The 14,446-nt window shown below is 43.6% G+C and overlaps 1 protein-coding gene across 1 annotated transcript in view; it reads right to left on the reverse strand.

Moving 5' to 3' along the window:
- Positions 1–648: 648 nt before the first annotated feature.
- Positions 649–14,446, reverse strand: part of LOC126293649 (carbonic anhydrase 1-like) — a 133,913-nt gene continuing 120,115 nt past the window's right edge. Inside the window, exon 10 of the mRNA XM_049986930.1 lies at positions 649–892. Coding sequence (XP_049842887.1) covers positions 871–892 — 22 coding nt within the window. The 3' untranslated portion in view covers positions 649–870. The remainder of the gene's footprint in view (positions 893–14,446) is intronic.

Raw genomic sequence — 14,446 nt, forward strand, 5'->3', positions numbered from 1 at the left:
AAACGATACCTGGACAGTGCTTGCCTTCTGTACGATCAACTGGATGCGAGATTCAGCGCCTCCATTGCTGCCTGTGCAGGCTGCCAGGTACAAACATAGGTGTTTTAGCATGGATCGATACCTGGTACCTCAGAAACACTTGCACTACTGATGTGTAGACTTTATCATTTCCTCTACTCGATATGCACTGTTGCAACAATAAACCTTGAATGGCTTGGAAGCCTCTAAATGGGGTGTACTACTATTTTCTTGTGGCAGTTTATGGGATTAGATGTCCTCTCCCGGTAGCTGTATGGTCAGTGTGACCGATTCTCAATCCTCTGCGCCCGGGTTCGATTACCGCCTGGGTCTGCGAATTTTCTCTGCCCAGGGACTGGGTGTTGTGCTGTCCTCATCATCATCCTATCATCCTCATCGACTGCAGGTCGCTGAAGTGACGTCAGACTGAAACACTGGCACCCAGCGGTCTGCCCGGCAGGGGGGCACTAGCCACACGAATAAATAAATAAATAAATAAATTGGTTTGGATATCAATTAGTCATACAGGCGCAGTCGTTGCCATGGGTGATCGATCGTGGTCAGGTGTTGACGAGAGGCATACCAACACAAACTATAGCCCTCACAGCTAGGAGATTGCACCGAACGAGCTGAGTGTCAGTGAGCCACGGCACATACTTTTTATTGGTTGCTTGTGTGAGGTTCTCCACTACAAACAGTACACAGACTGCAGTAGCAGCAAGCTCGGGAAGAATAGTCTGGACTGTGTGGCGGTCTCCCTGAACGTGGGGACTGAAGACGTCCTGTACACAGTCCGGTCGTTCAGCGGCTGCACCAGCCTTCTGTTCCGTGTCAGCTGTCCATTGGGGGACTTCAGTGTCCTGAAGGCCGCCACCTGCCACAGACGAGAGGAGAAACGTGAGGCACACGTCTCCAAAAATGCTTCTCATCTATACACTCATAATATCGTAAGCATCCATTTAAAAATATTCATATCGTTTCACAAAAACAGACGTTCTAGAATGAATTTATTATGCTTATTCTAAAGATTACTCTAATTCTCCTCTGACGCGTCAGGATTTTTCACAAAATACGAATTTTTTTTTAAGATTTTCATAATGCTACACACATGAAAAAAAGTTTTGCATCACCACGGTTCCCAGAACTCCTGAAGATAGACGTTAACTGTAGATATTATATCACAAAAACAGAGATGTCACTAAAACGGCGCCGGCCTCTGGTGGCCGAGCGGTTCTGGCGCTGCAGTCTGGAACCGCGCGACCGCTACGGTCGCAGGTTCGAATCCTGCCTCGGGCATGGATGTGTGTGTCGTCCTTCGGTTAGTTAGGTTTAAATAGTTCTAAGTTCTAGGGGACGTATGACCTCAGCAGTTGAGTCCCATAGTGCTCAGACTCATTTGAACCATTTGAACTAAAACGGCACAGATGTAAACAACCATGCATGAGCAGCGCCTGTTAGTCGGAGAGGTCCGACAGCAGATCAGTTCCATTTATTCCACCAGGAAGGAGGTACACGAGCTTTTGTTGTCTGTAGTTCAACCATGCCTAGACGGTCAATACCGCGGTTCGATCGCCTCTGCATTGTTACTGTATGCCCGAAGGGCTCTCAACAAGGGAAGTGTCCAGGCGTCTCGGAGTGAACCAAAGCGATGTTGTTCTGACGTGGATGAGATAAGAGAGACAGGAACTGTCGATGAGATGCCTCGCTCACACCGCCCAAGGGCTACTACTGCAGTGGACGACCGCTATCTACGGATTATGGCTCGGACGAACACTGACAGCAACGCCACCATGCTGAATAATCCGTTTCGTACAGCCACATGACGTTGTGTTACGACTCAAACTGTGCACAATAGGCTGCATGAAGCGCAACTTCACTTCCAACGTCCATGACGACATCCATCTTTGCAAAAAAGAAAAAAAAAAGGCTCTGAGCACTATGGGACTTAACATCCGAGGTCATCAGTCCCCTATAAGTTAGAACTACTTAAACCTAACTAACCTAAATATATCACACACATCCATGTCCGAGGCAGGATTCGAACCTGCGACCGTAGCCGGCGCGCGGTTCCGGAGTGAAGCACCTAGAACCGCTCGGCCCCATGTCTCCAACCACGACACCATGCAGCGCAGTACAGATGGGCCCAACAACATGCAGAATGGACCGCTCAGGATTAGCATCACGTTCTCTTCTCCGATGTCTGCAACCAGACAATCGTCGGAGACGTGTTTGGAGGCAACCAAGTCAGGCTGAACGCCTTAGACACACTGTCCAGCGAGTGTAGGAAAGTGGAGGCTCCCTGCTGTTTCGGGGTGGCATTATAGGGGGTCGACGTACGACGGTGGTCATGGAAGGCGCATTAACAGATGTACGATACATGAATGCCATCCTCCGACCGATAGTGCAACCATATCGGCAGCAGATTGGCGAGGCATTCGTCTTCATGGACGACAATTCGCGCTCCCATCGTGTACATCTTGTGAACGACTTCCTTCAGGATAACGACATCGCCCGACTAATGTGTCCAGCATGTTCCCCAGACATGAACCCTATCGAACATGCCTGGGATAGATTGAAGAGGGCTGTTTATGGACGACGTAACCCACCAGAGATATCCACGCCGAATCGTTGTTGAGGAGTGGGAGAAGCTGGACCAACATTGCCTCGATTAACTTGTGGATAGTATGCCACGACGACCTCTTGCATCAATGCAAGAGGACTGAAGCATTACATGGACAGACCTACGTAATTTCGTGTACCTTTAACGTCGCAAAAACCACGGGAAGCACAAAAATAAGCACTTATTCATTTGTTTACTATTAACAACTATAAATCTAAATAACTTACGTAAAATAATTTTATGAAATAATTATTTCATAAGTAATATTTACCCTACTATAGCGGCAGTCAGCCTATGGCTGATTCCTATCGTTTGTAATACGTTTTTTGTTTGTTTTAGAACGTAAGTGAAGTGTGTTCCGGCTCGGACATCGATCTCTTGTCTGTTAGCCTTTGTACACATAGGACGCACTATAGCTGTGTTCCTTGCGTATAATTTACTAATCTTTGTTTTATGTAGTCAAATGTGACGCAAGCGTCATGTATCAGCTTTAGAACCAGTTACAATTTAATTAATGTAAATTACATTAGTCTGATGAGTTCTCAGTTTAACAATTCACCTAATAGATACCCTACTGGTCATTAAAATTGGTATACCACTTAGATGATGTGCTACAGACGCCAAATTTAATCGACAGGAAGAAGATGCTGCGATATGCAAATGATTAGATTTTCAGAGCATTCTCACAAGGTTGGCGCCGGTGGCGACACCTACAACGTGCTGACATAAGGAAAGTTTCCAACCGATTGCTCACACACAAACAGCAGTTGACCAGAGTTGTCTGGTGAAACGACGTTGTGATGCCTCGTGTGAGGAGGAGAAATGTGTACCATCACGGTTCTGACTTTGATAAAGGTCGGATTTTAGCTTATCGTGGTTGCAGTTTATGGTATCGCGACATTGCTGCTCGCGTTAGTCGAGATCCAATGACTGTTAGCAGAATATGGAATCGGTGGGTTCAGGAGGGTAATACGGAACACCGAGCTGCATCCCAACGACCTAGTATCACTAGCAGTCGAGATGACAGGCATCTTATCCACATGGCTGTAACGGATCGTGCAGCCACGTCTCTATCCCTCAGTCAACAGATGGGGACGTTTGCAAGACAACAACCATCTGCACGAACACTTCGACGGCGTTTGCAGCAGCACGGACTATCAGCTCGGAGACCGTGGCTGCAGTTACCCTTGCCACTGCATCACAAACTGGAGCGCCTGCGATGGACTACTCAAAGACGAACCTGGGTGCACGAATGGCAAAACGTCATTTTTTCGGATGAATCCAGGTTCTGTTTAGAGCACCATCATGGTGGCATCCGTGTTTGGCGACATCAGAAGGATGATTTGATTGCAGGCCGCAGATTACTTTTTAGTACATTTGTGTATGATGCACTGGTGACAGTGGTCCCTCTAGGCATGTAATGCTCCGAAATGACGCCTTTTTCGTCCAAAAAGAGTGTCAGCATAAGCTTCCCTGCTGATGGTTCTATTCGAAATTTCTTTGGTTTTGGTGATGAGGAATGGCGCCATTCCTTGCTCGCTCTCTTCGTTTCCGATTGGTGGAATTGAACCCAGGTTTTGTCCCCAGTAACGATTCTTGCAAGAAAGCCGTCACCTTCTCGTTCAAAGTGCCGAAGAAGTTCTTCACAAACATCAACACGTCATTCTCTCATTTCATGAGTCAGCTGCCATAGCACCCATCTTGCAGACACTTTGTGAAACTGGAACACATCATGCACAAAGTGGTGTCCTGATCCATGACAAATCTGTAAACATGCTGCAATGTCTTTCAGTGTCACTCGGCTGTTTTCCTTCACTGTGGACTCAACTGCTGCAATGTTCTGTGGAGTTACAACTCATAGTGCCTGACCTGGACGAGGAGCATCTTCCACTGAAGTCACACCCACTTCCTACGCCATTCGTAGACTTGCTGCTGTGACAAACATGCATCACTGTACTGAACCTTCATTTGTCGATGAATTTCAGTAGGTTTCACATCTTCACTACGCAAAAACCGAATAACAGAACGCAGTTCTTCCCTGGTGCAACTCGAACGTGGCCGACCATTTTTATACGGATACTGCGACGGTATGTGTGCATCTGCACTATGCTGCCACCTACAGGCCATTCTGTACGCTGTTTGTAGCACGCTTACCAACTTACGGGATAACGGCGCGAAATTTCGATTTGTTGTTACGAATTTAATGTTTTCATTTGACTCACCCTCGTATATTCCTAGAGTCGTTATTTAAAGCCGGTTCTTCAAACTTTCATAACATTCTTTCTGAGGATAATTTTCGTCTATCTTCAAGATTCTTCCGCTTAGTATCTCTGGGACACTCTCCCATCCATTAAACAAACCTTTGGCCATTCGCGCTCCCCTTCTTTGTATTCGTTCAATATCCCCTGTTAGTTCTAAGTGGTGTGGGTCCTACGCACTTGAGCAATATTCTACAATGGGTCACGTGAGTGATTTGTAAGCAATCTCCTCTGTAGATCGATTGCACTCTCAGAGTATTCTGCCAATAAACTGAAGTCTACTACCTGCTTCACCCACGACTGAACCTACGTGATCATTCCATTTCAAAAAAATGGTTCAAATGGCTCTGAGCACTATGGGACTCAACTGCTGTGGTCATTAGTCCCCTACAACTTAGAACTACTTAAACCTAACTAGCCTAAGGACATCACACACATCCATGCCCGAGGCAGGATTCGAACCTGCGACCGTAGCAGTCGCACGGTTCCGGACTGCGCGCCTAGAGCCGCGAGACCACCGCGGCCTTTCATATCCCTGCAAAATGTTACACCCAGATATTTGCATGAGTTAGTTGATTCGAACTGTGACTCATTGCTATTATAGTCATACGACACTACTTTTTTTTCCTTTTGTGAAGTGCAGAATTTTACATTTGTGAACGTTGAGAGCGAGTTGTCAATACCTGCTCCACTTTGAAATCTTATAAGATCTGACTTAATGTTTATGCAGCTTCTTTCAGATAGTACTTCATTACAGATAATTGCATCATCTATAAAAAGCCTCATTTTATTATTAATATTATCTGCTAGGTCGTTAATACACAACATGAACTGCAAGGGTCACAACATACTTCCCTTGGGCGGAGGGAGGTGGGGTGGAGGCGGGGGGTGGCAGGCGAAGTTGCTTCTACATCTGGTGATGTCCCTCCATCCAACAAGATAACATGCTGTGTGCTCCCCACCAAAAAGTCCTCAGTCCAGTCACTAATTTCACTTGATACCCCATATGATCTCACTTGTGACAGTAGGTGTAGTTGCTGTAGTAGTTTTCGGAAATCGAGAAATACTGCATCTACCTTGTTACCTTGATCCAAAGCTTTCAGTACATCATGTGAGAAAAGTGTAAGTTGGGTTTCTCACGATCGATGTTTCCAAATCCTTTCTGGTTGGCACTGAGGAAGTCATTCTGTTCAAGTTACCTCATTATGTTTGAGCACAGAGTATATTCTGAGATTATAAGACAAATTGATGTCGAGGAATTTGGACGATAGTTTTTCAGAATATCAGAATATGTAATACAGCGCTAGCCTATGATTATTGTTTTTGTCCATTTTCACGGCCGCAACGTTTTATTTGAATATTGCCAGTATTAAACGGCACGCTGCCGCGGAAATAACTTACAAAGTTTGCATTGTATTATATTATTCAACTTAAGTGTCATTTTAATTTATTTGCAAAGATTAATAGCAGTTTTCATTAAATTATTATGGCTGCTGTATAATGGCCATCTTTGGTCTCAGCTACGTAAATTCACAGAAATTAACTTACTCCAAAATGACGAGTGATAAATATGCCACACACTTATATTTCTCTACAGAAAGCCATGAGATTAAAACAGTATTGATCTCAATGAAACTGCAATGCAATACGAACCTGAGATATTTCGTTAACATACGAGATAGTACAGAGTTTCACACTACACTTTATGTGTTTCATATTGCGGGCATTAAACCTTCAAACAATATTTCCATAAAAAAGATTGTGTAATTTGCCTGTGATAAGGCGTGTTGTCACTTTAGTGTGGGTGGCGTCGTTTGATGTGTAACTATAAATATATGTGCCTTCAAATCATACACTTCAATAAACTGCACATGTACACACAATTGAAGCACAGCTCGGAACACAACAACATACATACTAAAAACAATTTCATTTTGGTCATTATAGAATTGTTAGCTTCTTACTTTCATATGTCGATACGCTCACATGTGAGAGAAAGCTATGTTGATCCACGCTCTTTGGTTGGGCGTCCACAGAGAGCATTATTATTAGAAGTGTGTTGAGAAGCAGATGTGGAACTGGATCGCTAGGAAATTCTTATCTGGAACTGAGCAGCTAAATATTGAATACAGATTTGATAGGAATGATTGAATGAGACAATGACGGGAGTGGATTTTAAAAGCAGTTTTGTGAAGAATTGATTTAAGATAAATTTTCAGCTTTGCATGCTTACACGTAGTTAACACTCTGTTGTAAATGTCGTACCGAAATTTGGTTGAAACATATCTCATGGGTTGCTCACAGCAAGAGAAGTTACTTCTCGTTCCTCCACATATACATTTTTGTGAAAGAATAGATATCATTTTGTGTAGGTTAAATCTTTGTGTAAAGTAAAAGTTTTGAATAATCAACCTGTAAAAAAAGTCATTTTTTTTATAAAGTCAATATTGTTCACGATCTTGAAAGTCAAGCTGTAAAGTAATTATCTGCTGTGAAATCGTTTCAGAAAAACCATGTGTAGAGCCTTAGCACTCAAAATTATTCCGTCACTAGAAATATTGTGATGTTTGCGTGCACATCACACGTGATGGTAGACATGCTTTTGAACGTCATGTAGAGTTTAACATTTTAATTTAGGTTTGCTGCGGCGCTGCTTGCTGTGCTACACTTTCGAGGGAACGTTTACTGTACTGCAAGAAAGTTCAGGGCTGCAGTCATATAGTTGCACTATATATACAGAACAAGGTCATTACTCAGTTGTTAGGTCAGACAGCTTACATTGAGTTCGAAAGTTATTTTCTTTTATACAAGGTATATTTCAGTGGAAAGTCTTATATATCCACATGTGAAACATTTTTTGTATTCTGAGTTTGGTTTCGCAAGTTAGGTACGTAAATCCGCAGTGGTCTCTTATTAAAGTAATTTGGATGATTTATTCAGACTAAATTTAGTGGTTCATCTCATGTGTAAATTTAATTGCTTTTATGTTGGTGTATTTTTGAGATGTTGAAAACTGTCCGCATTGACTTCAGGCAAAACATCACTGTTCACTCGATTGCGCAATACAGGGCTTAAGTACTCATATTATTCAGCAATTAGTTTCGTGCGCTTACATACTACACACAAACAGAGACCAAGAAGAAAAGTTACACTGTGAAGAAGAATGTTGTCACAAGGCATTACCCTTCATCATGAAAATGCTTGGCCACATACTGTAGCTGCAGCAAAAGCGTCCCTGCAGTGTTTTCGATGATAAGTGTTCGATCGCCCACAATAAAGACCAGACTTGCTCCCTCTGATTTTCATTTCAGTTCTCATGAACCGTTGGCTAGTAGGTAGGTTAGCATTTTGGTACAAACACCGAACTGCTCACAAGCGTACAGAATTGGTGGAGAGCACAGATGGCTGCCTTCTATGACGAGGAGTTAGTTATGTGTTCCATTGATGAATCTCACGGTAACCGTTATGATGTGGAACGTGTCAAGTGCATAAGAAATGCACATATGAATCGGGTTTTTTTATTTTTTTTAAGCTTAAAATTTTTATTACCTACCTAGTTCCCTTAAATGGCACAAAATGCATATATTACACATGTAGATTTATTTATTCCTGTTCAAGAATTCATCTTTGGTATTAAAGAAGTTGTCAAGGAGATCAGTTTATTTTTAAAACTTTTACTGGTGTCTGTCAGACATTTTATTTCATCCGGTAATTTAACGAAAAGTTTTACAGTAGTATATTTTACTTCTACCTGTGCCAAAGATAGGTTCTTTCTTCTGATATTGTAATCATGAATGTCAGTGCTGTTTTTAAACTGGTCCATGTCGTTGCGAACAAATTTTATTACTGAGTAAATATACTGTTAGGCTGTTGTAAGAATTCCTAACCTTTTAAACAGATCCCTACAAGATGTGCGACTGTGAACCCCACACGTCACTCTAACCACTTTCTTTTAGCGGTGAAAACGTTTTTCCTAAGTATTGAGTTACCACAAAATGTTATTCCGTATGACATCAGAGAGTGAAAGTTTGCAAAGTTTCTCAGCTTACTAATTTCTATATCCTCAAAATTATCAATCATTCTAATTGCAAACATTGCTGAACCTTTTGGACATTGTAAAGTTGGTACCACGCTATAACAGATGTTGAAGTCGGGAGCTGCGACTGTGTAGAGAAGTAGCTGGAAGGTTTACCTAACTGTTGCAGATAAAATGTTTTTGACTGTCACTGTGGTTCCGATTTCATGTACGATCGGACCATGAGAAAATTATTGTCGTTATACAGGGTGGTCCATTGATAATGACCGGGCCAAATATTACACGAAATAAGCATCAAACGAAGCAACTACAGAGAACGAAACTCGGCCAGCTTGAAAGGGGAAACCAGATGGCGCTATGGTTGGCTCGCTAGATGTCGCTGCCATAGGTCAAACGGATATCAACTGCGCTTTTTAAAATAGGAACCCCTATTTTTATTACATATTCGTGTAGTACGTAAATAAATATGAATGTTTTAGTTGGACCACATACTTCGCTTTGTGATAGATGGCGCTGTAATAGTCACAAACGTATAAGTACTTGGTATCACGTAACATTCCGCCACTGCGGACGGTATTTGCTTCGTGATACATTACCCGTGTTAAAATGGACCGTTTACCAATTGTGGAAAAGGTCGATATCGTGTTGATGTATGGCTATTGTGATCGAAACGCCCAACGGGCGTGTCCTATGTATGCTGCTCGGTATCCTGCACGACATCGTCGAAGTGTCCGGACCGTTCGCCGGATAGTTACGTTATTTAAGGAAACAGGAAGTGTTCGGCCACATGTGAAACGTCAACCACGACCTGCAACAAATGATGATGCCCAAGCAGGTGTTTGAGCTGCTGTCGCGGCTAATCCGCACATCAGTAGCAGACAAAGTGCGAGAAGAATCGGGAATCTCAAAAACGTCGGGTGTTGAGAATGCTACATCAACATCGATTGCACCCGTACCATATATCTGTGCACGAAGAATTGCATGGCGATGACTTTGAACGTCGTGTACAGTTCTGCCACTGGGCACAAGAGAAATTACAGGACGATGACAGATTTTTAGCACGCGTTCTATTTAGTGACGAAGCGTCATTCACCAACAGCGGTAACGTAAGCCGGCATAATATGCACTATTGGGCAACGGAAAATCCACGATGGCTGCGACAAGTGCAACATCACCGACCTTGGCGGGTTAATGTATGGTGTGGCATTATGGGAGGAAGGATAATTGGCCCCCATTTTATCGATGGCAATCTAAATGGTGCAAGATGTTTCACTGCACGACAGAATGGCGATGTACTTCCAACATGATGGATGTGTGGCCATAGCTCGCGTGCGGTTGAAGCGGTATTGAATAGCATATTTCATGACAGGTGGACTGGTCGTCGAAGGACGTTCACCGGATCTGACGTCTCCGGATTTGTTTCTGTGGGGGAAGCTGAAGGATATTTGCTATCGTGATCCACCGACAACGCCTGAGAACATGCGTGAGCGCATTGTCAATGCATGTGCGAACATTGCGCAAGGCGAACTACTCGCTGTTGATAGGAATGTCGTTACATGTATTGCCAAACGCATTGAGGTTGACGGACATCATTTTGAGCATTTATTGCATTAATGTTTTATTTACAGGTAATCACGCTGTAACAGCATGCGTTCTCACAAATGATAAGTTCAGAAAGGTACATGCATCACATCGGAACAACCGAAATAAAATGTTCAAACGTACCTAAGTTCTGTATTTTAATTTAAAAAACCTACCTGTTACCAACTGTTCGTCTAAAATTGTGAGCCATATGTTTGTGACTATTACAGCGCCATCTACCACAAAGTGAAAAATGTGGTGCAACGAAGACATTCATATTTCTTTACATACTACAGGAATATGTAATAAAAATGGGGTTTCGTACTTTTAAAAAAACGCTGTTGATATCCGTTTGACCTACGGCAGCGCCATCTTGCGGGCCAACCAAAGCGCCATCTGGTTTCCCCCTCCAAGCTAGACAAGTTCCGTTCTTTGTAGTTTTTAGGTTCGACCCTTATTTCGTGAGATATTTGGCATGGTCACGATCAATGGAGCACCCTGCAAACACTGGCAGAAATGAAAATTAGTAAACCTAGCAAGGTGACGTCGATTTTGATCCGATGACGACATATGCCACCTGAGGGTAGTAGATGTACTGATGCTGGTTTCATTGTCGTCTGCCAACAGGTACCGCAGTGACGTAGCTACCAGACCGCCATCTGTGTCTATCCTTTAGTAGGAAATGCTCACAGCGTGAAGGCTCAGTGTGGTGCAAACGTGTGAAGCAAGCAGGCAAATATGACACGGAGGCACGCTCGTGCTTCCTACAGCCAGATGAGTGAATTTGAAAGGGGACAAATTGTGGCCTTCCGATCGACCGGATGGTCCTTTCGGAGAACTTCCACACAAGCTGGACGTCCTGTGTCAGTTGCACAATGGTGCTTATATAAGTAGTCACAAAAACATTCACACCCATAATGAGGTTCTGGATGTCCACGCAGCGCAGACGCCCGCCAGGGTCGTTGTACTGTAAGAAAGTCAGTGGCAAATCGTACAGCTACCACAGCACAGATAAGAGGGTTTGTGAGCCCAGACGCGGCAACACAGACTGTTATAAAATAGGTACAGCAATAGGACTAGTGGTATGCACACCTCTAGCCTGTCTTTCACTCGCACCACTGTATCAACGAGCACGGCTCGACTGGAGCCGATCACTTGGGAGAGAGGTGCCATCAGAGGATCACTTGGAAGACAGGTGCCATCAGAGGATTACTTGGAAGACAGGTGCCATCAGAGGATCACTTGGAAGACAGGTGCCATCAGAGGATCACTTGGAAGACAGGTGCCATCAGAGGATCACTTGGAAGACAGGTGCCATCAGAGGATCACTTGGAAGACAGGTGCCATCAGAGGATCACTTGGAAGACAGGTGCCATCAGAGGATCACTTGGAAGACAGGTGCCATCAGAGGATCACTTGGAAGACAGATGCCATCAGAGGATCACTTGGAAGACAGGTGCCATCAGAGGATCACTTGGAAGACAGATGCCATCAGAGGATCACTTGAAAGACAGGTGCCATCAGAGGATCACTTGGAAGACAGGTGCCATCAGAGGATCACTTGGAAGACAGGTGCCATCAGAGGATCACTTGGAAGAGGGTATGACGCGCCTTGGTCTTCAGTGATGAAAGCATATTTTGTGTACATGGAAGTGTTCAGTGTTTGCACATACGATGTAGACCTGGTGAGCGCTGTCTGGTAGAGTATACTCATCCCAGCCACACTAGTCTGACCCCAGGCCTTATGGTCTGGGGTGCAATAAGTTACAGTCCTCGTTCTCCTTTGGTGTTTCTGGAGGGGATGCCCACCAGCGTCCAGTACGTGGAGAATGTTGTTAGAACCACTCCTCTGCCATTCTTGCAACATGAAGGTAATGGACTGTTCCACCAGCATAGTGCTCGTCCACACACTGCCCGTGAAATGTAGCATCCTCTGCAAGACGGGCAGCAACTTCCCTGGCCAGCATGATCTCCGGACTTGTGTCCAATGGAGCATGTGTGGGATATGATAGGACGAGAAGTGACTTCTGTGACTCGTCAACTGACAAGTCTTACAGAACCACATGAACAGGTGTAGCAGGGATGGAATAACGTATCCCAAGCCATTACTCAACATCTGTACGATCTATTGATGTCAGAGTCAGCACCTGCATTGCTGCGTTTGGAGGTTGCACCATGTAATAATATGGATTTTTCAGTGTGGGTGTATAGGGGAACTCGGGGCAGAAAGGGATAGCGGGGCACAATGGGAAATTGCTCTTTTCTAGACTGGACAGTGCTGCAACCTGTTGTATGGGCATTTAACTACTTCTCCGAATGGAAGGGAAGTCAGGGCAGCCATTTTGATTTACTTTGAAGTGCGAGATCTAAGTGAATTGTTGTCGGTTACGTTACCGCTTGCGTTGTTCTTACGTTTGGTGAATTTCAACGCCAGGTAAGCTGTTAATTGTTAATTGTATACCCTAAAATGACACTTTCCCTTAAAGTGCATGGCATTTGTTATACTTTAGTTATTTAATGCGTTTAAAAACGTCAGTTAATACGCTCCATAAAAGTTGTTAACCTCAAGAGTGCTCTTGGGGTGCAACGGGACGGGGCAGAATGGGATAATGTCCTGTTCTGCCCCGTCATATTTTGATGCAAGTAGAAAGCCAACTGTATTCTTTTTTATTTCCCCCTTGCTGTTCCAGACGGTGCAAACTACATGAAGAAGACTGATAGACAGCAATGGGTCGTAAAAGCGATTGAAATGGCAGTTTCAGCCGTTTCATCTACCAAAATGGGATTTTTAAGAGCATCTAAGCAGTTCAACGTACCGAAATCAACATTGTAAAGATATGTGCGTAAAGCTACGAATAATCCTGACCACATAATTTACAAATCAGATGGGAAATTTAAACAGGTGTTCACTGCAGAACAGGAACATGAGCTGGTAACATATCTGAAGTCAATGGAAAGCAGACTTTTTGGTCAAACAATGAAAGATCTCAGACCACTAGCCTATCAGTGAGCCAAAAGAAATTGCTTACCACAGAGATTTGACAAACAAACTTGTCTAGCTGGACAAGACTGGGTTAAAGGATTTATTACAAGCCATCCTACACTGTCTATTCGCAAGTCAGAAAATACTTCTGGTGCTCGAGCAATGGGATTCAACAAAGTAGCAGTTTCACAGTTTAACTTTCTTCTCAACAATGTTATTGATAAGTTCAAGCTGACTGCTGACAAAATATTCAACTGTGATGAGAGTGACTTGACAGTTAATCCTAAAAGTCAGTCGAAAATTATAGCACTTAGAGGAAAAAGGCTAGTAGTAGCGATAACATTTTCAGAACATGGAGAAACCGTTACAGCAGTCATCTGCATGTCTGCACCTGGGTTATACATGCCAACCATGGTTATCTTTCCAAGGAAGAAGAAGAAACAAGAATTTGAGCTTGGATTGCCTCCAGGAGGCTGGTCTGAAGTTCACCCCTCGGGGTGGATCACTAGCGAATTATTTCTAGTATGCTTTAGAAAGTTTGTGGGATTTTCTCTGGCCATGAAAGAATCACCTGTGCTTCTAATTGTTGATGGACATTCAACTCACACTAAAAACCTGGAGCTGCTTGGTATGGCTAGAGACAATGGTGTAGTCTTCCTTTGTTTACCGCCACACACTTCACGTAAATTACAACCCCTGGATGTAACACTTTTCAAGCCCCTGAATTGTTATTATAGTGAAGAGATAAAAAAAATGGCTATGGAGACATCCAGGAAAAGTTGTCACTCTTTTCTAAATATCATCACTATTTGGGGCCGCGTTTTTACGTGCTGCAACGATGCCGGCTGCTATAAATGGCTTTAAGCAAATGGAACATGGCCGTCTGACCTGAATGTGTTTTCAGACACAGACTACCGCCTATCAGTGCCAACAGATATTCAGTTCGAAAA

The sequence above is a fragment of the Schistocerca gregaria genome, chromosome 10, assembly GCF_023897955.1.
Source record: "Schistocerca gregaria isolate iqSchGreg1 chromosome 10, iqSchGreg1.2, whole genome shotgun sequence".
NCBI classification, from domain to species: domain Eukaryota; kingdom Metazoa; phylum Arthropoda; class Insecta; order Orthoptera; family Acrididae; genus Schistocerca; species Schistocerca gregaria.